The sequence below is a fragment of the Danio rerio genome, chromosome 9 (genome assembly GCF_052040795.2).
Source record: "Danio rerio strain M-AB ecotype USA chromosome 9, GRCz13ab, whole genome shotgun sequence".
In the NCBI taxonomy this organism is placed as follows: domain Eukaryota; kingdom Metazoa; phylum Chordata; class Actinopteri; order Cypriniformes; family Danionidae; genus Danio; species Danio rerio.
Genome location: NC_141029.1, coordinates 26,148,832 through 26,173,598, shown reverse-complemented (window position 1 = coordinate 26,173,598; position 24,767 = coordinate 26,148,832). Strand labels below are relative to the sequence as shown.

The 24,767-nt window shown below is 37.5% G+C and overlaps 1 protein-coding gene and 1 non-coding gene across 2 annotated transcripts; both read left to right on the top strand.

The window, feature by feature from the left end:
- Window positions 1-1,575: 1,575 nt before the first annotated feature.
- Window positions 1,576-21,169, top strand: cavin2a (caveolae associated protein 2a). The gene is given in 2 exon segments (NM_001277070.2): window positions 1,576-2,190; window positions 19,768-21,169. Coding segments are annotated over 2 exon segments (1,401 nt in total). The 5' UTR covers window positions 1,576-1,653; the 3' UTR covers window positions 20,632-21,169.
- A 3,479-nt stretch (window positions 21,170-24,648) lies between these two features.
- On the top strand, window positions 24,649-24,730 carry trnas-cga (transfer RNA serine (anticodon CGA)). The gene has a single exon. It is a non-coding gene; the product is annotated as a tRNA-Ser (tRNA).
- Window positions 24,731-24,767: the final 37 nt, after the last annotated feature.

The following is a 24,767-nucleotide window of genomic DNA, read 5'->3' as shown; positions in this document are numbered from 1 at the left end:
GGCTGGATTTGGAACAGATTGATCTGAACACGCAGAATGGCAGCTCTTTTTCCTCTTGTACATACGATGTTCCACATAACTGTCAGTGCCATCCTTTCTTTATTGTTTTACGAAAAAAGATTTGGAAAGACATTTGTGTGAGTAACACTTGGCTGAACTATCCTTTAAGGATAATATAATGTGTTTTGGAGTATTTCAGTGTTTGTCTCGCGTGGATGTGTGGCCCTTTGGGTAACATTTTTTCATTGTTTCTATAATCTGAGTACATGACAGAAGAATCCACACACCACGCCAAACTACAACAGAGGAAACATTAGCAGTGTTTTCATTGAGTATGTGTGTGTTCGCGCGCGCATCCAGGCTGCCTGAGACTGGAAAAGCGAGCGGCCTCACTATCTCAAGAAATGAACGGATGTGAAAGATTGTTTTTATTCTATGACAGATTCTAGTCAGTGTAATAACAGTCTCTAATAGATATCTAAGTTATGCGTTTTGTCCTTCCTGTCCACATTGATTGTCATTATCCAGAAAATGACCTCTGGTCGAAAGAGAATAATGTGCCATGGCGTGTTTATCTTTGATAAGAGCTTCACGCCAGATTTCAGGTGAGCCTTATTTCACAATGTTTACATTTTAATGGTCACGGATCTATGAATGAGTAAACGTTTTTACTACTCTTTCTTCATTCAGATTAATGAACAATGTACTTGTTAGCAACCCTGAGTTTAATTTATGCTAATGTACTTATAATCCATTGTGCTTTGCTGCTTCAAATAGTGTTAATGTGATGTACACATTTAAAATATTTAGTTTTATTATAATTATGTTTTACATTTAGTTTACCATTTAATAATGTCACCAATAGTATAAGCTGTTTGTAGCCACCAAGACAATATTTTTTTGACAAGGCCCTGCTACTTTTCCAGTTTTAATATATGCAAAGGAGCAGTGTAAACTTTATACTGAGTTTATTGAGTCTTGTTCCACAGAAGAAGGAAAGTCATAAAGGTTTAGAATGCCACAAGGGTGAGAAATAATGACAGTATTTTCCTTGTTGGATGATCTATGCTTAAATACATTGTGTGTGTGTGTGTGTGTGTGTGTGTGTGTGTGTGTGTGTGTCTGGCATGGTGCCACGGCCACAGATGAGCCGTTCACTGTTCAAACAATGGTTTCCATATTTTCCCAAGTGACATTTCCCTTTTCTCCAATACAGCTAAGATGAAACTCCAGCAGAGACTCGTGAAGAAATGAAGAGACATTCAGGTGCGTGTACACAGGCCCACATTCCTTCACACAAGCACTGCTGTGGGTCATGACACTCAAATAAACTTCCTGAAAACATTTCATCCATATCACAAACAATCCAAACATGAATAATCTGCAAATTCAAGGTGATCCAGCAACACTGAAACTGCATTAAGTGAAAATCCAGAAACGTAGTGGTACACTTTCACACTGACAGTCTTTACTCACATTACTGTGATGGGCTGGTCTGTAACTGCCAGAGCAACAGGCTCCTCCCCTGGGTGTGTGGGGAGTTTTTAAGTGAAGTGTTGGGAATGTTGTTTTTAGAGAGGCGCAGAAGGCAGGAGAGTGTCTGTGAGAGTCAATCTAACAACTGCATTTCAAAGCACCAGCATTGACTCCAGGATGGGTGAAGACTCCTCTCACGCTGAGCGAAGCACCGCTTCCATACCCAGAGAGGAGAGCAGTCCGACGCCACCGGTTCAGGATGCTCAGGATATTCAGGATCTCCTCGTTCCCAGCTTCAGTCCTGGCTCTGCGCCCTCTTCCCCCGTCCAAACCCTCACCCGCCTTGGCTCCAAGTCCCCAACCAGCCCCACAGCCCCAAGCAGCCAGGTTAGTGCCATCACGGTGGTGGCACTGCTGGACAAGCTATCGGCGATGATCGAGACGGTGCAAGAAAACCAGCGGAGGATGGAGAAAAAGCAGGTTGAGCTGGAGGGGGCGGTGCGGGTGGTGCAGGGCGACGTGAGCCGGCTCACCAGGGGCCACATGTCCACTGCCAACAGTGTGGCCAAGCTGCTGGAGCGCTCGCGCAAGACCGGCAACAACGTGAAGGAGGTAAAGGAGCGCCTGGACAAGCAGAGCAGCCAGGTGAAACGTCTAGAGGCCAACCACACCCATCTGCTCAAGAGGAACCACTTCAAAGTGCTTATCTTCCAGGTGAGAAGATGCTTTAGAGTTTTGGGAGAAAACAAAAACCTAAACCAGTCAATAATGAGACATGCAATTATGTAGAGTAGTCTTTTAAAGTGTATCAAAAAAAGTATTTGAAGTGGATCAAAAAAGTTTTTCAAAATTGTGCAAAACATAGGTGATGATCCATTTCAAAGGCTGACTACTGTATACAGAAAGCACAAGTTGATATAAAGATCTTCTGTGAATATAAAATATTGAAATACTGGTGAAATAAATGATTCATCTTCATTCTACACTATATATTTATTGAACAAATTAATACAACACACAGTCTAACCCGCACTTATTAAAATAGATAAAAGAAAAAGTGATCATAATAAATATTTTAAATTATACAAATCTTCTTGCTAATAAATGGGCAAAAGCTAGTGGCTTGAAGCATAGTGGCAAAATATCAAGATTTAAAGTATCATTGAGTTTTTTTAGGGGCTGCACTATGTTCCTTCATTTAATATGTCATCAGAGGATTCTCATACTGAATATGTCTTGCAAGATTGAGGAACTATTGATACAGTGAAGGTGTCTTCTGTAAATTTTAGTTTGACAGTCAATCTGTTGTGTCAGATTGAAGTTTTTGTAAAAACTGTAAGTTAAAAAATTGAACATGGAAAAAAAAATATGCATGTGAAAATTTTTAAACTGCAGCATGCTATTTGAAAATGAATTAGTTTCCAAAGACATAAAAAAAGTTCTTAAAAACACTACGAGAGTTTCCACAGATAATATGCATTAGCACATGATAATAATAATAATAATAGTAATAGTAATAACAAAAACTACACTGTAAAACCCAAAATGTTTAGGTAACTCAAACCATTTGAGGAAACCGATTGCAACAAACCATTTAAGTTCAAAAACTAATCCTAATGAGTACTTTGAACTTAATCCATTTGAGTAATTGAAGCAATTTGAATACAGTAAAACCTGATAAATAAAGAGAACTCAAACCAAGTACTGTAAAACTCAATAAGTCAACTCAAACCGTTTGAAGAAACCGATTGCTACAAACCATTTGAGTTAAACTAATCTTTATGAGTACTGTAAATTTACTCCATTTGAGTTGAAGTAACAAGGTATTTAATTAACTAATTACCTTCAACTCTGAGCTCAAAACTCTTTTCAAATGAATAGAATTAACTTTCAGTCAATTTTGAGTTAACTACACTCATTTCATTTGATAAAGTTGACTGTTGGGTTTTACAGTGTAGGATGTTTCTTTAGCACTAAATCTGCATATTGGGATAATTTTTGAAGGATCATGTGACACGGAGGACTGGAGTAGTCATGCTGAAAATGCAGCTTTACAATCACTGGATCAGTTACATTTGAAAATATCCAAATAGAAAGCATTTATTTCATAACTGCAAACTTTGTCGTAATTTTTTCTAAAATAAAAGTAGGCTTAATTGTTTTTAATTAATAGTAAAATTTGTGTTATATATAGCTATAACTTCTTACAGGAACTCTGTTAAACTCGACATGCATGTTTTGCATTTAAATCCTGATTTTTAGTTCGAGAAATGTTAGATTTGAGTGTTTTTTAAGAGTTTAACTGATGTTTGACAGGACACGTGTGCAGTTTGCGGTTGATCATGAATGAAACTAAACAGCATGGGAATTTTTCCTGTGACTGCAGATGGCATGAAATGTTTGAAGTGTGTGCAGATTACAGAGGATTGGCATTGGTGTGTGTGTGTGTGTGTGTGTGTGTGTGTGTGTGTGTGTGTGTGTGTGTGTGTGTGTGTGTGTGTGTGTGTGTGTGTGTGTGTGTGTGTATTGTTTATGTTTGCAGGTAAGCGTGAACGTTTCTATAGATGATATTAAGGTCCCTTCAAACGCCCCACATTTTTCACCTCTGCTTACTATGAAGCTCAAAGATCACCTTGTTAACGACAGGCTCATTTGATTAAAAGCCTCTCCGTACAAATAACTGTAAAACAAACTGAGATTGCAAAGTCAAGTCTTCTGGCTAAACCAGCCTTGCGACCTGTGCTTTAGTTTGTTCTAATCTTCAGTGAGGTGTTTTGTATGTTAAGGTTATACAATTTTACACACCCAGGAAATGCTATTATACTTTATGTATTCTGGTTGGTTAATGTGAAGGGTGCGTCCTGTTGGTTTAAGCAACTGCGTCGGGCTCAAGCTTTTAGAAGAGTATTCTTATCTGATTGCCCTGGAGCAAACCGCATGCAGCTTTTACACGCTGGGACAATGATCTTTAACTTGTAGAAGCAGGTAGAGGCATTTCTCTGGGGTGTTGTAGTTCTGCTTCTCAAAATGATTCCTGAGAATCAGCTTTCCTGAGGCTGAGGTTATTCAATAGCAGAATGAGCTAAATGTCAAAAGCAAGTGTTTGAAACTCAATAGAGAGGATCAAAACAGACTTCTATTCAGCTCCTTTGAGTCATATGTCCTCCTCCATCACGTCAGCACCTGATCATTAAGGAATTAGCTAGCATAAAATGTCTCAAATGTAGTTGTTTCCCATACGTTGATGACTTTCCTGAATTTACTCATCTTCAGGCCATCCAAGTTGTAGGTGTGCTTTTTTCATTAGCAGAACACCTAAGAAGATAAAACCATGGTCCTTGGCAGTTATTGAAATGCAAGTCAATGACAACAGGCAAAATAGAATGAATACTTGTGGCTGCAGATGATTCATTAAGGCTTGAAGATGTGTGTGTAAGAAACTGAACATTATTTGCAACATATTTATCTTTTATACACAGCGCTGCATGATAGCTCAGTGGTTAGCACTCTCACCTCACAGCAAGGCGGTCACCGGTTCAAGTCTAGACTGGGCCAGTTGGCATTTTGGTGTGGAGTTTGCATGGTGGATCCAGGGTTTCTGTTTCCCCCACAGTCTAAAGGCATGCACTATTTAATAGATGAACTAAATAAGCTGAATTAGCCTTGGTGTATGAGTGTGTATGTGAATGATCATGTTTGGGTGTTTCCCAGTACTGGGTTGCAGCTGGAAGGGCATCCGCTCCGTCAAACATATATTGGAATATTTGGCGGTTTATTCCGCCGTGGCGACCTCTGAAATGTAAACTAATCCAAAGGAAAATGGATGAATGAACACAGCCTAGGCACTCTGACAAAGTGTGTGTGTGCAACAGATCACACACCATAACATAATCTTGATTTGTATGCATGATTGCAGCATTTAGGATGATCAGCAGTTATGATATTGATGGGCAAAAGAACACACTTGCAAGTGTTTCTTGCACAGGCCTATCATTTCACTTCATAAGATATGAAAATCGTCGAGAGCCGTGAGTATTATTTAGTTTTGCCTGTATGTGTTTTGTTTTTGAGGAGGGTGTGGGTTGACTCTCAAAGTGCTGCTAGATGTTGACTTGAGTTTTTGCAGTTTTGTTTTCTGCTGCTTTAAATGCTCATGCTTTATGAAGCAGAATAGATTCTAAATGGCTGTTGTTGCTGTATGTGTGTTCAAAATTATTAGCCCTCACGTGAAAGTGGTGTTTAACAGAACAAGGCAATTTTCAGTGTTTCCTATAATTCAGGAGAAAGTCTTGTTTCTTTTAGTTTGGCTGGAATAAAAGCAAAGTTTTACAAACAAATTTAAGGTCAATATTATTAGCCCCCTTAAGATTTTATTCGATTGTCTACACAGCTGACACTGTTATGCAATAACTTTCCTAATTATGCTAACGTGCCTGTTAACATATAACCTAGTTATATGTCTTTAAATTGCACTTTTAAGCTGAATACTAGTGTCTTGCAAAATAAGAAAAAAAATATTATACACTACCACCATGGCAATGGGCTAATAACTTTGACTTCAACTGTATATATCGTATGTATTATCGTCATTATAGTCATCTTCATTGGTTTAAATGGGCCTTTAGATTTATCTTATGTCTAAAAAGTCAGAATGATGAACTTTAGAAAGACTTCAAGGGAAGACAGGAACTTTTGGGGAAATTGCTTTTAATAAAGTCTCTTTAATAAGAGCGCTTTATCAGTGTTGAGAGAGTTGATTATCTGGGCGATGACTCTTGACTAATCCTGCTGTCAGAGAGGAAGGCCATGGGGCTGAACCGTGCGACTAATGGCTGATCCCAAGTCTTAAGCGTTCCCTTTGAGATCGCTAGCAGCAGGTGATTTTCTAAAGTGATAATCAGCCTGTTAAAACACTTTGGCATGAGTGCAGGCTTGCAGAAAGTTTGCTGGAGGAGATTGTAATAACTACTTTGGGAATGTGTTGTAAGATGAAAAGACTCACAGAAAAGGAAAGAGAGTATATATCCTATATTAAAGTAGTTGTTTTAAATTGTAATAGTTTATAATAATGGACTGCTTTTACAGCATTTTTAATCAAATAAATGCAGCCTTGTGAAAAGTCTACTTTCAAAAACATTTCTAAAGTCTTACAGACCACAAAGTATAGGGCATATTTACATATGTTTGCAATTCAGTGTACATTTACACATGCATGTTGGCTTTCCGTGCTTTATGGGACCGTTTCATAAATTTTATACTATGAAAATGTAAAAGTACAATAGGAATTCTGTGAGGGCTCTGGTTGCGTCATAGAATATACCAATTTAATGTGACTGATTTCACGATTTATAAGCTGTTTTCTCCATGTGGATAAAAAGACAGTATAATTTGATTTTAATAATATGAGTAATACTATCTTTTGGCGACATTTTGACCCATTAATGAAGATAATACCTTGGCCCACACGGAATCTGCACACGCAGAAACTCGCAGTTTTCCGCAAATTTATTGCCTGTTTATTTACTTGTGCAAATGTGTGTAAATTTATATTTATTCAGTTTTTCAATTATTTTCAGTAATATTCTTATGCTAATATGAAAGGGTTAATTTGATTTTTTTACAATACAGGTTGTAAACTTATATTTTCTGTCTTTCAGTTGATATATTATATGATGGCTTTGTTTGACAAATAAGTGGATCTAGATGTATTTGCATCGTAAACCTTAAATAAAAGTCAAAAGCTATTACTTTTATTTCATAAATTAAGGTTAAGTTATGATACCCCCAAAATCACCTTGAATATTCTCTGCAGAAATAGCTAAAAATGTCAACAGATTCTGTCTGGCCCTAATAATACCTAAACCAAATTTGGAATTGAACTGGAATAAAGAAATAAACAAATAATGTTGAACTTTGTTTCTTTTTTATTAGCTCATGTTTCACAGTCTGGTGTTTTAGGTCTAATACAATATTTTGGCCAAAACACACCTTCCCATGTGGTAAAGTGCCTCAAGGAGTATCAAAACACGATAGGTATGTACTTTCCCTTATTATGAAACACAGACACATGTTTAGCTGCAGGTGATCTTTCACATTTGTTCCACGTCTGTATGTGACAATGGTCTTGGTAACACTTTATTCTGATGGTCTATTTTTCTCTTGGAAGCTGTGTAACCATGTTAAATTTGTAACTAGAGGTCATCTAGGATGAAATATTAGTAGAATATCTGCTAACACTTTATTTTGATGCTCCAGCTAGATCTTCTACTCAATATATGTAACTTTGCAAGTATGTCAACTTAATCTATTTAGCCAGGGAGTCTTCTTATGTTTTAACAACACTGTAATGTGAGCCAGTTGATGGAAAACCTTCAAAACAATGTGCAAGCATGATCATCGATTCACCGGCTCTTATGAGTCCACACATTTGCCTGCTTTCTCTCTTAATTCATGGACAGTGATGTGCACGTCCATGTCCCATAGGCTAGTAAAACAATGGTGCATTGTTCTGTGCAGTGAACACCCCTTTGCCACTCTATTGAAAGTAAACATGGATTGCAAACATGAGGGAGAGCGTCACAAAACCATTTGCTTTCAGAAGTTTGCTTTGGAAGAGCACCATTGCTCTTTGGTTGTGCTTTTGCTCTGTCTTGTTTTGTTTTATATTATTTTTTGGCATATAACAATGCTCACCCAGCCTGTGTGGTAATTATAAACTTTCTGTGCACCGTGCAAAGGCATTTAGAAATGGGGAGGTGTGGTTTGAACACACAAGGGCCCTCAGAGAGAAGGAAACGCAGTAAACACTGAGTTTGGCACTGAAAATGTATGTGTGTGTGTGGGAGAAAGACAGTCTGGTCAACTGCTTCGTTTCCCTTAACAAGCACTAATGATCTGCAGTAATTACTGCCCATTTAGACCTGTGTTTGTTTGTATTTAATGCATCACTGCTCTTTCTGTGTTCTCAGGAATACATCAGTGTTGATTCTTGAAAAATGTGCGTGTACGTGCTGAGGCCCTTCACTGCAGGAACTTCAGCCTTTGTGTGTTATGGGTTGCCAGTGCTTGTGAAAAGATCATTAAACGTGTTTCGCTTACGCTGTTTTTTGCTGATCTGAAGTCTGCTTATAAATGCATGTTTTCCATGACGTCCGGCATACAAAAAATCTTTCTATACTTATAAGGGATAACATGCGCTGTAAACGTCTTCACCAAGGCCTGCGAAGTTTGGCATGCTGCATGACTGATGGCAAACATGAGGCCTTTATGGATGGCCATAAAGCATATTTTATTACTTTCATGTTTTTGAAGAAAGGAAAGTTTTGGCTGAGGTGTTTCTGCAGTGGGCGTTCACAAAAATATCTGACAACTGTCATTTTTTACACCTTTGTAGTTGCTCCGATTCCCCTCATTAGTTCGCCCTCTGAATCTTGTGGAACGTTGTTCGAGTTTATTTTGGCCAGGAGGTGCCAAGGAACGCCTTCATTAGGATGATGTAAGTCTGCTGAGATCCAAACAATGCCACGTACGGTTGACCAGTCAGTCCATCGGCATTTGTTTAATTGCACATTGTGTAATTTTGCATAACATAGATGTTTAATCCTCAGAACATGGATCTTCAAAGACAGATAAAACAAATATGTGTGTGTACAAGCGAATTGTGGGAAAGTGAGTGTCTTTTAGGGTGGGAGAAGGAAACCGATAGCGAGTATTTACAGGCCCTCCCCTTAAGACAAAGAGTTTTTTATAGCGAGAGAGCAGATTCAGATGAACAAAACACATTCAGCCTGATAATTTTGCACAATAACACTGGGTTATACAACAAAACACATTCTTTCATCAATCAAAGTTTGATTTTCTTAAAGATTTGTATCCACTTGGTGCAGTGCATGTGTACAGTTCATTCTGTTTAACAACAAAGGGCATTCATCTGAATTTGTGTTGATTTGATCTCGTCATTGATTATTTTCTCCAACTCTGAGAGAAATTGCTGATTGGAGTTGGTGCACGTTGCAGATTTGTTCGGGCTAAATCTAAGTATAATAATATGCTGGTTCAAATTCAGAAGTTACAGTATTTTATCAATTGGTAATGTTTTTAAGCTCAGGTAGGATTACATCTGTGTTTGTTCTGTACTAGGCTGCTTTCCTTTTTGATTTATGTGCTGTTCCCTGAGCTCCACCCTTAACCAACAAAGAGAAAGAAAGAAAGAAAGAAAGAAAGAAAGAAAGCTATATAAAAACAAAGCAGCTTCAAGGCCAGTTAAGAGATTGCAATGTGGGAGAAAGCAGCAGAACAGATAGAGTGGACTGGTAGAGAACAATGGAAAACAAACTGATGTATGAGAAAGAGGGAGAGAGAGAGAGAGAGAGAAAGACTCCTCTGCTCAGACATGTTTCATCTCTCAGTGCTGGATTCTGGTTTGACAACTTGACTCCTCCCTGTATCTTTGCACTACAGTAACATGCTGCACGCACATGCAGCTGATTGTCTGTTACTATGTTCTAAAATACTCCATCCTGATTGGCCAGTTGTTCCGTTCTGCAGTCAAGTATTTTGTATAATGACAGATATTTGACTGTTTCCCTGGCAACTTTCTACACTACAACTAGTTGAACGTCTGTCGTACTACTCAACTGCTAATGTTCACCCTGCAAACACTTAGTCAGAGCTAACTTTTATTCCTTTCGTTGTTTCTTTTATTTTTCTCTTGTATATTTTTATTCTGTTTAAATTTACAAGAACTATAAAGCATCTACGGTGCTTCACTTGTTTTTACAAGGCTGTAACCACCATTAACACTGTAAAACTCATGCCTGTTTGTTGTGAGGATGGTTTTAAATGTTGTTTTTAGGCTTTTAACTGTGCTTGTCAGTGTCATAATAATTGAGTTGGCCAATCAAATTAAAGTATGCAGGATTTACAGCTCACAGAACAAGTGCAAATTAGTGTAAAAGAGAGTAAGATAAGATTAAAGTAGCAAGTAATATCCTGTATTAACAGTAATGCTGTGAATCGCTTTGAATACAAGTCTTTGCTAATGATTTTTTCTTCCTCAATTTTCTCAATTTAAGTTGAAAATTGTATCATTTACACATAAAAGCTGGACCTAATGTTTAGAGAGTTAAACTTGGAGTCCAAGGTCACGGGTTTGAGCCCTCAGAACTGGCAAGGATTGTCGAGGAGAGTGAATATCCAGCACTCACATTCACCCTGACCCATGGCTCAGGTGATTCACTTGAGTAAGGCACCGAACCCCCAAATGCTTTTCAGGCAGCCTCCACTGCTCCATCTGTGTGTTCACAGGTGTGAATTGCTTTGGATGAAAGCATCTGCCAAATGCTTAAATGTAAATTAATATTACAAATAGTAGAGATGTGTACATTTATTGATGATATATAATCTCCCATTCAGAATGCGTTTGTTTGTGCCGTTGAAGCACCCTTGCCATGATCCCTACTGCACCCAGATTAATAATGTTTGCAAGGGATCAATGTTAAGCTCACTATGACTCATCTTGAACTTCAAAAATTATTGTCCAGTCAAATGTTGATTGTGAATGCCCCCAGAATTAAAAATGCCACCTGCAGCAAACTAGCTAAATGGTTCACTGCTTTATATAATTAAAGCTTACTGACTAGTTTTTAGATATAGACAAGTCCTTTGATATGCTCCGCTCAAACTTATGATTTAAATCAGAAATCTGTCAAGGCTGAGGTGGAGTGAGATCTGAAAAATCAAGCCCTGTGAAGATGAAATCATCCAGACACACTCGTTTTGCAGGTGTTATTGGACTCACTCAAATAAATACAGTCTAATTGGAAAAATGATACTGGAGGGAGCATGACTAATCTTGCGATTAATTCAAGTGGCCAGACAGAGACAATGAAGCTTTTTTAATATCAACCTGAGAGAGAAAGATGCAATCAGGTCTCTTTTTAAGAAAGCTCACTTCTCATCAGCTCAGTCAATAAGTCAGAATTTGTTTACATTTAAAAGAAGTAAATATGCTTCAGTTTTCCGGCCAGTAAAGGTCTGCAGTCAGACTGTTGAAAATCCACAGATAGCCCTTTAAGTATCACTTTCCCATAGTTTTCACCACATTGCCGCAGATCGGAGGCTTTGATAGCACATTTCTTTGCCCGGCATCTCACTGAACTGTGTGTTCAAGCCAGCTGGCCGTCGCTTTCCACTTATTCTCTCCATCTAGAGCGAAGCCAAAGATTCCCTGAACTTCTTCCACACACCATAAACAGGTAACGGATGAGTGAGCACATTTTTGTCCAATGCGTTCATGGGCATGTTTATTTATTTATTTTTTTAAATCATTCCAAGGCTGATGGTGCATGACGTGGAATTAGATGTGTGATTCATCTTCAGATACTCGTAAACATGTTACATAATTGGATTGAAGTGGGTTAAATAGTTAGACATCCATTACCAACAAAGCATGCAGATGGTGTAGACATCTTCAGAGTCAGATTTGCATGCTAACTGACAAAATGACAAAAGTCATTTTTGGATAATGTTACATATAATACAAAGACAATATACTGCATTCATTTTATTTAGACGGTTCTGCTACAATTTAGACACAATAAAATAAGGGATACACACTCCCCAGCATAACACACCCCTTAAATGCTTTATATGGGATGCTATACAATAAGACAGTTATATTATATTCAGTCAGTACCAGAGTTAAAACAGAAACTAATTAAAAAAAACAAACAAACTTAAGATCACGGTGCAAAAATTAGTAGACCTCAATGAATTTGTTACAAAATATTACATTTAATTAAAAAAGAATGCTCAAGTGAACCATCAATCTGTATCATTTGTTTTTTGTTCATTGAATTCATTTGAATTTAAATGAGTTATCTTAAAGATGTTAGATGACCACACTCTTATTTTAATAAATATATTTGTTTTGATGCATCTTAATATGTTAAATATGTTTACTGAGAAATTGATAAAATATTCATTTTCATAAGGGGGTGTACTGTATTTATGCTGTGCACTGTGTATACCCACATTCGCTTATAGTAGCCTACATTACAGTACATTTAACTTTTAGTAGCCTGTAGGATAAACTTCATTTTCCCCAACAGAACTGAAACGTTTCATTTTTCATAACAGAAGCTGAGACATGACACTATTGTCATTGCTACTTTATAGCAGAACCCGTCTTGTTTTTTTTTTTATTTTAAGTTTACGTTATTAATTATTTTGCTTTCCTATTTATAGGTGCCATAGAGTGCATTGATTCAGTGTTTCAAATTGCTCTCTGATATCTACATATATAGCTAAGAGAAGGGTCAAAAGTCAAGAAACGGTCACGTTAGGTGAAAGTGAGCTAGTAACTAAGTCTGCTTCTCCCTTAATGCTCATGAGTTATCTTTTGTAGGCTAAATTACAATTACATCCGACAAATGAGACCCAACAGAGATGTACTTAAAGTTGAAAGATTGAAAAGGCAGGCCGTGGTTAATATCAACATCTGCATAAACAGATTTGTTTTATAAGGTTTATTGGCATTTTCACTCCAGCAAAACCACAGTAAGAGCTGAGTGATATGATACAGTGCTTAAGTGTGCAATAAACGATTAAGCTCAGCAGTTCACATGTGTTTGTTGCCTCATTTTCAAACATACGCAACATTTTTTTATAATATACGTTTTAAACTAACAAAAGATACATTTGAACAGACCTTACATGTATTTGAGGTGCTGCTGAATATATGTATCCTTATAACAATTATTTTGTTTTCTGATGAGCAGTAAACTGATTAAACGCAGAACTGCCTGTTTTACAGAACTGCTCCTTTAATCTTCCTGTCTCTCCCTTTTTTAAAATAAGAGTCCCACAAACATAATTTATGGTATGTTTAATACAACCTTAGATAAACTTAAAGATTATCTGGTGGGGGATGGGATCATTATAGATATAATCTCATAAGGAGATATGTAGGCAATCAAATGCAGTTTATAGTAATGACCTGTGTTTTGTTCTAGTTGGCCTGTTAATCCCAAGGATTGCTTACTGACAGGGTCAACATGAGTGTTTAAGACCCATTGTATGAAATACTTATGTACTGAACTTCTAATAAAACTATGCTTGGGTATATCCAGATGTATGGCACCTTTAAATTTGTGAAGCTATTTTAAAACTTTCTATAGCAACATAAAAATAAATAGCAACAATGTCTTGACTCTGTGACTGTCTGAGAGAAGCTCCTCTGTTCATGTCTGTATCAAAAAGCACTTTCCCTGCTAACACTAGACTTTGTGTGCATTTTTCTTCTTTTTAATAGTCTCATCCTCTAATATTTGTCTTTCATTTCGTTTCTATGCTTTCTGCTGCCTCTGCAATGTCTGTTCATGTCCTATGTGAGCCTTGTACACACACACACACACACACACACACACACACATACACACACAAATATACACAAACACTCACACACACACACACACACACACACACACACACACACACACACACACACACACACACACACACACACACATACATACAGCAGTCTCTCTCATCTCTTTCGATGTTTCCACTCCAAAAAGTCCGGAGGCCTCCAGTGGGGTGCATTAATTATCCAGGCTCCCATTACAGACTGGAGCAGGGGTATCAGCATGTGACACAATGTTTTCAAAAGTTCTCCCTCTCTCTTTTTTCAGCTGCCTTCTCTTTGTCTTCCTCTGAGCTTCACAAGCCATTGTGTATTTAGATAAAGGTCAAAATCTGAATGGCAAATGTCTTGATTAATCACCGCGTTTCAGCGCTGAGAAACAAATGTTAAGAAAGGTGGATAAAAGAGGATAAAAAGACTCAAACCGCTTCAGCTAAGAATGCAAAAGATAAATGAAGAGTGCCATGTACAAAATCGAGACTCCTTATTTGAGTTTCAGCATTTTTATGTGGATACAGAATTGTTGATTCTGTACCTCATTAAATGAGTTTTATCAAACATAATTATATCGACATTTTAGTATTATTAAACATGTAAAGACATTTTTACTGCTGAGACTCTTTTAATAAAGCCATCAAACTGAGTTCAAAATTTCCCAGGTTAATAGAGATGTTTCATGTATACACTTTTGACAAGACCCTGAGGTACAAACTAATTATATTTGTGATGAACCAACACATTTTGTACACAGAAAATGTCTCTAATAATACACACACACACACACACACACACACACACACACACACATATATATATATATATATATATATATATATATATATATATATATATATATGTGTGTGTGTGTGTGTGTGTGTATTTTAATTTCTTTATATATATATATATATATATATATATATATATATATATATATATATATATATATATATATATATATATATATACAACTTTAGCTCAATATATAAAAAAACTCAAATATATAAAATTGTTGTTGGCTGAAAACAAGATGTCACCTGAGTTTCACTCTATTATTAATTATGAAATAGAATACAATTGTAGAAGACACATAACAAATTAAAAGCTGATACTTTTATAGCACTAACTGAACCAGCCAACTCCCAGCTCTGGTTTCCATGTGCCTCTTGAACCTGAGGGGTGTTACTCTGTATACGTGCACCTATCAAGAAACAGGTTAGCCCAGAGTTAACACTGGGTTTGACTAGATTAATGCCCTAAGGGTTAAAGTGGGTTTTCAAAGGTGAAATGTTAACCAAGGTGAGCACAAGCACTAAACTTCTTTTAGTATTTTTTTTAAGTATCAAATTTTAATAAATGCACTTTTGGAACAGTTATTGTCATATTTGTCAGAATGTCATTGGGGTTTTTATTGATTGTATAATGTGGGAGCTGAATTCTTTCTCTGGAGTTTGTAAACCATCTTCTCATTATTGTAGATTTGTGCCAAGGCATGAGATTCAGGTTGTCTTAGCATTATGAGGTTGTTCCATATTATGGAGTGCATTACTTCAGTTGATCTTAAAGATCTCTCAGCTTTCAACAGAGTTAAGAAGGAAGAGGTTCATTTTTTACATTTTTGTGAAGTTTTGCATGCCATATACAACAATGTTGTCGATACAATCCCAGCTGACAATGATCTAGAAGAATAACACAACGAAAATGTGAGTGTTACGCATACCAGACCTGCAGCTAGTGATGACACTGTAAAGAAAAACTACAGCCTGTTGTTTTAGCAAGCTTATATTGTTAGCAAATGTTTCACACTGATAACACAAGGGGGTTTATCTTTATGGTGAAGAGTGTTGAATGTGTTTGTTAGACCTGCTAAGAAAGAACTACAGCTCTTTTGATGTAAACAACTAAGGGAGTGCCAAGAATGTTACCACTATTATTTTCTGGCTGTCAAAAACTAACCTCGGATGTATAAAGAAAGTTATATTTAGCCTGCTATTATGGAGACATTACTTCATAGAATTACAATGAAAACATATTTTCCATTATTACTAGATCTTTTTATTTAGTGAGATCTTCTTATACTCAACAAATCCCAACTTGAATGTGCAGTTCCAAACTAAAAATACTGCATTGGATACAATAACAAATCTGTCATTTAGATGTTTAGCGCTTGGACAGATATACTGTGCTCTCTCTGAATTACTGGGAGTGTGCTTAGTGCCCTTAGGAGGGAGCAGGTGAGCGTGCAAAAGCTTCATTCGTGCTGCTAATCCGCCCTTCCCTGAGGGTCATATCTTCAATTTGCTCCTTAAGCGTGAAGCATAACCCCTGTAAAGCTCTGCAGGCATGTGTGTGTGTGTGTGTGTGTTGGGGGTCTGTGTGTGTGAGAAAGGAGAGCGGTTGACAAACGTGCTGCACTGTCTGTGTAGAGATCTGAATGAATGGGACATATTAAGTGATTTGCCTTTGCATTATCTATCAATTTTGATGTTAATGGTAACATGTACAGCTATAACAGACAAATATAGCCAAAAACAATCATAAAAATGACAAAAACATTCAGAATAGGAATGCAATTAAATGATTTCAGTTTACATTTTATACATGTAAGTTTTAGATTCATTTTTTTTCTATTGGAATTTGGCGGGAATTTGGCATAAACCTCAACCTTTTGCCATCCTTATTTTGGAGTAACTCCAAGACAGTGCCTCCACATGCCTTTTGCTTAGCTAGCTCTGCAACAAACAGGTTTTTCATCAAATTGCACAACATAAGTTAAAAAAAACAGCAGAGCAATCTGACTCATCCCTTTGTTTTATTTATTTGTACAAAAATATTAATTTAGACCGACAAACAATTCTTTACAGTTGAGTACGGTGCAGATTCCCAGGGTTTGATTCCCATGTATATAATGCATCCATAACCTCTATACAATGTAAATGACTTGGGAGAATATTATCTTTTTAACAAAAGTGTAGTTTTCCTGTTACTCCTACTGGCTTTCCATATTTTCACAGTTACTCAATTTGTCTTCTAAGTACAGCATCTTTGATCTAAAATCAGTCGAAGAGGCAGAAGAAACAAGTGATACAATATTTTCTCATCCACATATATGCTAAAGCTGCACGATTAATTGAAAAACGATCACAATCTCGATTCAACCCCCTAGACAATCTTAATCTTCTGCCAATCATAATTTCAAGTACAGGAGAGAAGCAAAGACGGCCGCACAAGTCTTAATGTTGTTTTACATTGCTCAGCCACATGGACACCTCCAAATGTTGCTGAAAGAGTCACATACTGTATTTATTAGGTATAATTCACCCAAAAATGTATTTCTTTTTTCATGTAATGATGTGAGCTGTTACCACAGAGAGGGTGGGCGTGTGCCTGTAAGTGATGTCTTCTTTATGTCCCGTTTCCACTGAGTGGTACGGTACGGTTCGGTGTGCTTTTATGGCCATTTCCACTGTCAAAAAGCGTACCGAACCATACCATATTTCGGCACCCTTTCGAAAGGGTACCAAACACGAGAAAGGGTACCAAAAGGTGGAGCTACACACGCAGCTGAACGCTGATTGGTTACAGAGATGCGTCACGATCTCGTGGCGCTAGCTAGAATAAAAACAAAGTAACCGCTATGTTCAGGGCCAGAACGCCCCACTACATCAATCAAAAATGCTCCCCATCTGTGCACGCCCTTGAATTTGTTTACTAACTTCCATTCTATAAAAACAGAAAAGCCATATAAAGGAAATAACGAGAGTTGACAAATTAAAACCTTTTTTTATTGTTATTATAATAAAATTATAATCCACACTGGAAGTCCATCTTGTGTTTGCCTGTGTGTTTTGAGGGAGCCTAGTAAATAATGAGCATAACAAAAACTGCCCGCTGACGCACACAGTTAATGTTGTATAATAAAATAAAGATAAATAATAAAAGCAATGTATCAGAGACCCTTAAATAAATGTTTAACTTTTACATTGTCAATCAAACAAACTTAAACAATTGAAAAATGCAACAAAAATTTGTTTGAGCCCGAACTACAAAACTAAATGTAAAAAAAGTTGCTTAAGTTGCACACTAGTTTGGTCATATATAAATATCATTATAACCATATTGTATAAATATTATTGTCACTATAAGCCTACATCATGCTGACAATCCAAAACACAATGTCATGATATCTCATGTGATTGATTCTGACCAAGTGCATCTTAAAATACACGACTGACACCCCTCATAGAGCTTAAGAAGCAGACATTCCTTATAATTTGTAAAATAAAGACTTGCAGGTTAAGGAAACAGCATAAGAGGATGTTGCCGCAGGCTGTGTTGCAGATTAAAAGTTTTAAAAATAGAGTATATTTATATAGACAGATAGGTATCTAGATAGACAGGAAAATATTGATCTGTGCTCCGCTCCACGCTGCAGAGTGCAGACGCAAAAGGCAAATGCCTGCTCGTCGCTTCTGCTCTCCCGCCCGTGAGAAACAGGCATGACTCTCGACTATTTTGACAAATACACACCTACGTTGCACGCTTACACAGAGCCCAAAATGGAAGTTTGTGATTTGGACAGCCCAATGTTAATAAAGAAAATAACCAATGGGCTGCAGATTGTCACACGGGTTGCTTTGTCCGGAAAAGAAACATCTTACTTTTAGAGCGTCACAGCTCAGAGGATCGTCAATCACTTAGGCTGAAAAACATGACAGTCTGCTAAGTGTTTTATGGGCCGATCAGATTATAAGAAGATGGTCAGCCTGGCCCAAAAAGTTTGTCGACCCAGCCGGAAACTGCCCGGTCTGCCAGATGGCCAGTTCGCCCCTGGCCATGTTTTTTAAATACACGGCCGAGACATTACATGGAAATACTACATACATATAAAAACGAGCCATGGATGATGCGAGCTCAAACAAACCTTGTGGTTGTCTTGATGAACAGCCATAAAGGCACGAAGAACAAAATCTGCCGTGTCTTGTTGTTTTAGAACAGAGCTTGCATAGGCTGTGAATAACAGGTAATAAAGTTGTAAATAACTTTCAGCTTGTGGCACAGAGCGATCGTTTGGGAGCTGTGCAGGAACTATGATCAATAGCAGTAAAAATGAAACTGAAAGCGTGCACGTCATTTAAATAATCATTGCATTTTAGAGTTTTGATTACGACAAGCATTTAATATGTTTTTTCTTTCATAACGAACACACAGTGTGGTGCATGAAAATAAATGTTTAACTGTGTCAGTATGACTACTCAAGCCTATATAATGTTGAATATGTTGCAAGAGGGAATCTGATGTCTGATTTTACTAGTGGAAAAATGGTCTAATAATGTTGTCAATGACAGATTGCAAGCACATGTCTCAAACGTAATAATTCAACATTAGAATTATGATTTGTATTCTAATGTTATCACTTTACTGACCAATTTACCAGCCTGTTCAAGTCCACCATTCAAAGTCTATTCAAAATTCAGCGTTATCACCAACAGTAGACCTACACATAGTATTATAATTGTTGTTTTACCATATGTTTGAGAAATAACAATAATAATAGCCTCTTCATATTAACCTTTTTTTTACATCAACAGAATCTTGAGAAAATCGTGATTTTGATTTTAAGCAAAAAAAAAAAATGGCGATTTTCATTTTACCCAGAATCATGCAGCTCAAATATATGCTAATGCTGCTATCAAAAATAGCACCATATGAATCAAAATATGTAATGTTGCCAAAATAAATGGAAACCCCATTTGTTGCTTTTTTTTTGTATAAAAAAACTAAAAATTTCTCCCCAAAAATATTTATATACGCTGTATCTTTAGATAGAACGTTTTTGGTAACCACATTGTCTTTTTCTCCAATTTTAGGAGGACAATGAAATCCCCGCCACTCTGCTCACTAAAGATAGCCTGGCCTCCACCTCTCAGGATGAAATTGGTCCATCCGCACCAACTCCACTCACTGATATAAACTCTGAATATGAGGGCCTGCAGACCATCAGCCTCTCCTCTGATGATAATGAGGAGGAAAAAGGAGCAACAAGTCCTATGGCAGAGGGGGGCAGTGACTCCATGGTAGATCTGCATGAAGAAAACTTCCCAGGCTTGGAAAGTGAACGTCTGGAGCCTTCTCGTGCTAACAAGTTCAAGCGCTCCAGTTTGAAGAAGGTGGATAGTCTAAAGAAGGCCTTCTCAAGAAGCAGCATTGAGAAGAAGATCAACAAGATCATGCCCCAAGAACAGATTGACAAGATCAAGAAAAGCTTCAGCCCCCACCACCCGAAGAGCTCCTCATCCAAGAACTCGTCCTTCCATATCGCTCCAATGACCTTCAACGTCAAGAAGGTCCGAGATGGAGACCCTGAATCCTCCCAGCAGTCCGAGAGCACACCCAGGATCCTCAGCGCAGTGGAGGTTCCCAATATTGGAGGACCTGATGGTGAGCTGCCTGTGGCTGAGTTACACTCCCCAAATGAGAAAACAAATGGAGAAGAGCATCATCTTCCCTTAACACCAGGCAGCGCAGATGGAGAGGTGTTCGTTTCGCATGAGGGCGGAGATCTGGAAAATGGTCCATCTGTAACTCTGGCTGAAGAGGAAGTGGATAAAGATGATGACACTGATGAGAATGATGAAAATGGAAAGGATGAGGAGGAGAAAGAGTCAGGACCTGCTAAAGAAGCGCCTGCATCTGTGCCGTCGACTGAAGCTGCTGTTGAGGTCCACACTTAAATATTGCTGTGTTTCTAGCCCTCTGACTTCAATCTACTTTGGAGACTTTGAGAAGCATAGTTACTCCCTTGTGCCACTGGTATCTTGTCCCCAAGCTTGTTTAATGCTAGCATGTCTGCTCAAATAGCATACCACCCTGAATTAACCAAAAAATATAATGTAACTGTAACCCATCGTATTAAAATCAAAAATTAAGCATGTTCTTGTAGGAGGAATTTCCATTTAGATTCCATTCCACATAGAATCTGTACAAAGGCCCAGAGAATGGTACAGCAGTTCAGACCACTGTAACCACAATGATGCACCAAAATAGCTATATTTTCCTGTGGGAGCCTGTGAATACCATGAAATTGAACTGAAATGCCTGAACTCTCACTCCTATCTGTTTTTTTTCCGTCTTTTGTGTAGGAGAGGCAATGTGTGTGCCAATCTGTACTATGTTATGCTGGAGTCCAGACTCTATTCTGCCAATGTACATAAGATTTAGTATTAACTTGCTTACAATAAAATAATATGAGAGTATTATGCCTTTTGGAAACACTGTCTGATTTTTCAGTTATAGTAATATGATGCAAATAGTATAGAGTAGACCATTTACACCTAGTATCAAGATGTGTCATTGTTCATCAATGCTAAGTGAACAATGTTAAATACGGGGCCCTGTAATGAAGCTGGATTAACTGTAGGCAGTTGTTTCAGGTAAGTTTGCACCAATCTTGGAAGGGCGGACTGGGACAAAAATTCATCCCTGGCACTGTTGCCACACCCGCCCACATTACCACACCGACACAGCCCCACCCACAGACATGCACATTCACTATTTATTTTGGTGTAAAGATGGTGAAATAATATGACATTTTTGCCCAATTTTGATTATGTCCGGGTAACCTTGGATTGGGTCGGCCTATCTTGAAACCAGGCGGCAGTTGCCGATTTGGCCAAATGTTTAACTTTTTTTTTTTTATTATCATCATTATAATATCACATCTAGCAAGAGATAAAAGCTGTCTGCACTTAAAAACAATACATATTAAAAAAAAAAAAAAAAACTGACCAATCCACATATAAAAATTGGTCCGGCCATTCTGGCATTTGCCAGAATTGCCAGATGGCCAGTCCGCCCCTAAATCTTGGGTTTTAGATAACACAAAGGCAACTTGACTTTAATACTCTTTGTTGCCATAGTATTATGGAACAACTGAGCTACCTTTGTGGTATCTAAAACCCCTGGATTCATGGTACAGGCCCTAGGTCTAAACTGGCTTTGAAACATTTTGAACTTGTCAACATTTGACCTATTTTAGATGGTCGACAAAGTATTTGAATAAATTCCATACATACTGTTGACACAAATGTAGTCACCTAAAATAACATTTGGTTTTACAGTGAAAATGCAGAAAGAACACATAATAGCAGAGTTTGGTGTAATTTCCAGCTATCAAAACACATGAAAAATGCTTATCTCTGTATGGTTTTTACTTTTACAATGCCAGAAAAGGCCTATACACCTGCCCAAGCATCCATAGATCCTTTCCTTAAAGCAGAGATGGACAAACTAGGGCCAACGGGCCAAAGGTGACCCATGGTAACCTTTGATTTAGCCCGCCATTCCATCTGAAAAGTGAGGGAGATTGATGGGGAAGGTTGGGACGAATGCCTTTAACAGTGATCATCATTTTTAATTGATCATAACCTTTTGTTAGTTTAACTTTTGAGCAACAAAAAAACTAACTGAAGTTAAATGATTCAGTTCAATGCTGTGAAGGAATCAGATTTGTAATATGTAATAAATACTGTCACTTGATGGATCAAAGACAATGCAGAAGACTTTGACGAGTAGATAAAGGGAAAGACAGGTGAAGCTTGACTCAAGACTCCTTATTGAACTCTGTTATAAATGGGATTGTTTTGATTGTAAGAAGTTCATTGCAAAATGTAAAAATGTGTATTGATATATAATAATAACATAATAATACGATTAAAGTATTTATTGTATATCTGAATAAATTGGGAATTTACCATGCCCACTTTAATGTAGTTTATAGTTTGAACTTTAATATTTTGGTATATTTACCTTTGGCCCACCGCCCTCAATCAAGTGTGGTTTTTGGCCCTTCACAAGAAAAAGTTTGGGCACCCCTGCTTTAAAGAATCAGGAAATTGGAAAACTTGTGATCCAATCAACCAAAACACACCTTGATTCCAAGTGTAACAGGGAAATAGATACAAATGAAAAAGCACCAATACAACACCATCATCTCTGCTCCATTATATATTATTACTTATACCAGCACACTCCTTTTTAGGATATAAAACAGACAAGTACAAAGGAAAGAGATAAAATGTTGACAGTAGTTTTATTTTAAACTTTTATGAAAATATTTAGTAGCAGTCCACCTCGATGTTTGAATATGTGTCTAAATGAGGTCTGAGAGTGGTAGGAAATGTTTACAAAATTTCTGGGGAAAAGCCAGCACAACTGACTGCCATCTCCATGGCAACGTTGCCAGCTGCCAACAACTCTCCAATTACTGCTCTAGTGCATGGCGAGGGCACACAAACACACAACCTATTAACTACAAATGTACAGTAAAGCAGAAGTATCTGTGCGTTGTCAAACATTCTATACTGCTGATCTAATAACCTCACATTCTCCTTGGCTTTAGATGATTCAATGAAATAAGTTCTCAGACCAGTACACATTTTGTTCCAGGATAATTTTTTAAACTAAACTACATGTTTCCCCTCTCACATCTATCACACACAGCAGGTGAAGAAGGTGCATTCCTGGATTTGATGGATTGCTTCTATGAGCTTCATTTTCCACTGACTGGAAGCAGAAGAGGTGGGAAAGGATTGATTGTTTTCATGGGTTAGCTGAGGTATGGGGAACCCGCATATGTACAGGTGTGCTGTCCTGCCCGCAGGCCTTCGTGGCTTGCTTCCCTCGGACCGCACTGTCTCATGCTGGTGCGGCGACACACTTTGCCAGTAAAGCATTATAAAACAACTTCAGGACTCAGCCTGAGCGTGGCGCAGTGTGTTTACAATAAACGGCGTTATCCATAAAACATGTGCAATTCCTAAACGATGATGTGCTAATTAAAGGAGTTTTGCGAGCCTATAAAACCCTGTTGCTCTTCTTTTGTGTGGAATATGCGAGTTAAGATGAATTGCTCTTTTTGACAGAAAACTTCACGGTTTCTTTTCAACATCAACCACATGTGGGTTTGGTAAGCGGTCAGAAATTTCTCTGGCTTTCAGGTAGACTGAGTCAGTTTACATGTGCTGTCTATTGTTAAAGGATTATTGCAGTACGGAGTTAAAAATTTACACTGTGTGTGAAACATTTGTAAGAGAACTTGGATGTTATATTAGAAGAAGCAACACAGTTTGTTTTATACCTTGCCTAAAAAATTAAGGGTTTTAAAGCGAATGCAGTGCAGAATGTAATTAATAGTCATACTTGCATGCACTTTTAATTATTTTGAATTGCCAAAACTTTTTATTCTAGGTTTACTTACAGGACTATGCTTTTTTTCAAAAGGACATTGGCATTATTTTAAATAGTCGCTGAAAAACACAAGCAAAATGTGTTTTATTCTTTTTGGGTCTAGCGAGCCTAACTTTACTTGGGTAGTTTTGACATTTTTAGCATTTTGTTGGATGCTGTCTCCACCGTGTGGCCAAATATATGTCAGTTTATTAACTTACGTTACTTATGATATTTAAAATTATAATTATTATAATTCTTTGAAAAAAAATCGTTTCGTTTTTATATGTAGTAACTGCATTTGCGTATGAATTATATAACGTTACCCACATGAAGTTCATGTGAAACCCGTGCTAATGCGTGTTGGTTTTACGTAAGTTGATACAAAGGTACAATTGTATTTTGTTGTGTTTAAGTGATCAAAGAATAAGAAACATTAAAAAATCAACACAAGTTTAATATCACTGTAGTGTAAAGTGCAGATAGAAATATCTATATTGAGTTTTTGTGCAGTTTAAGATGGCGTCACGGTGGCCGAGAGGTTAAGGCGTTGGACTCGAAATCCAATGGGGTTTCCCCGCACAGGTTCGAATCCTGTTCGTGACGAATTTCCTTTTTGCTTTTGTGAGCCCAAGACCTCAAT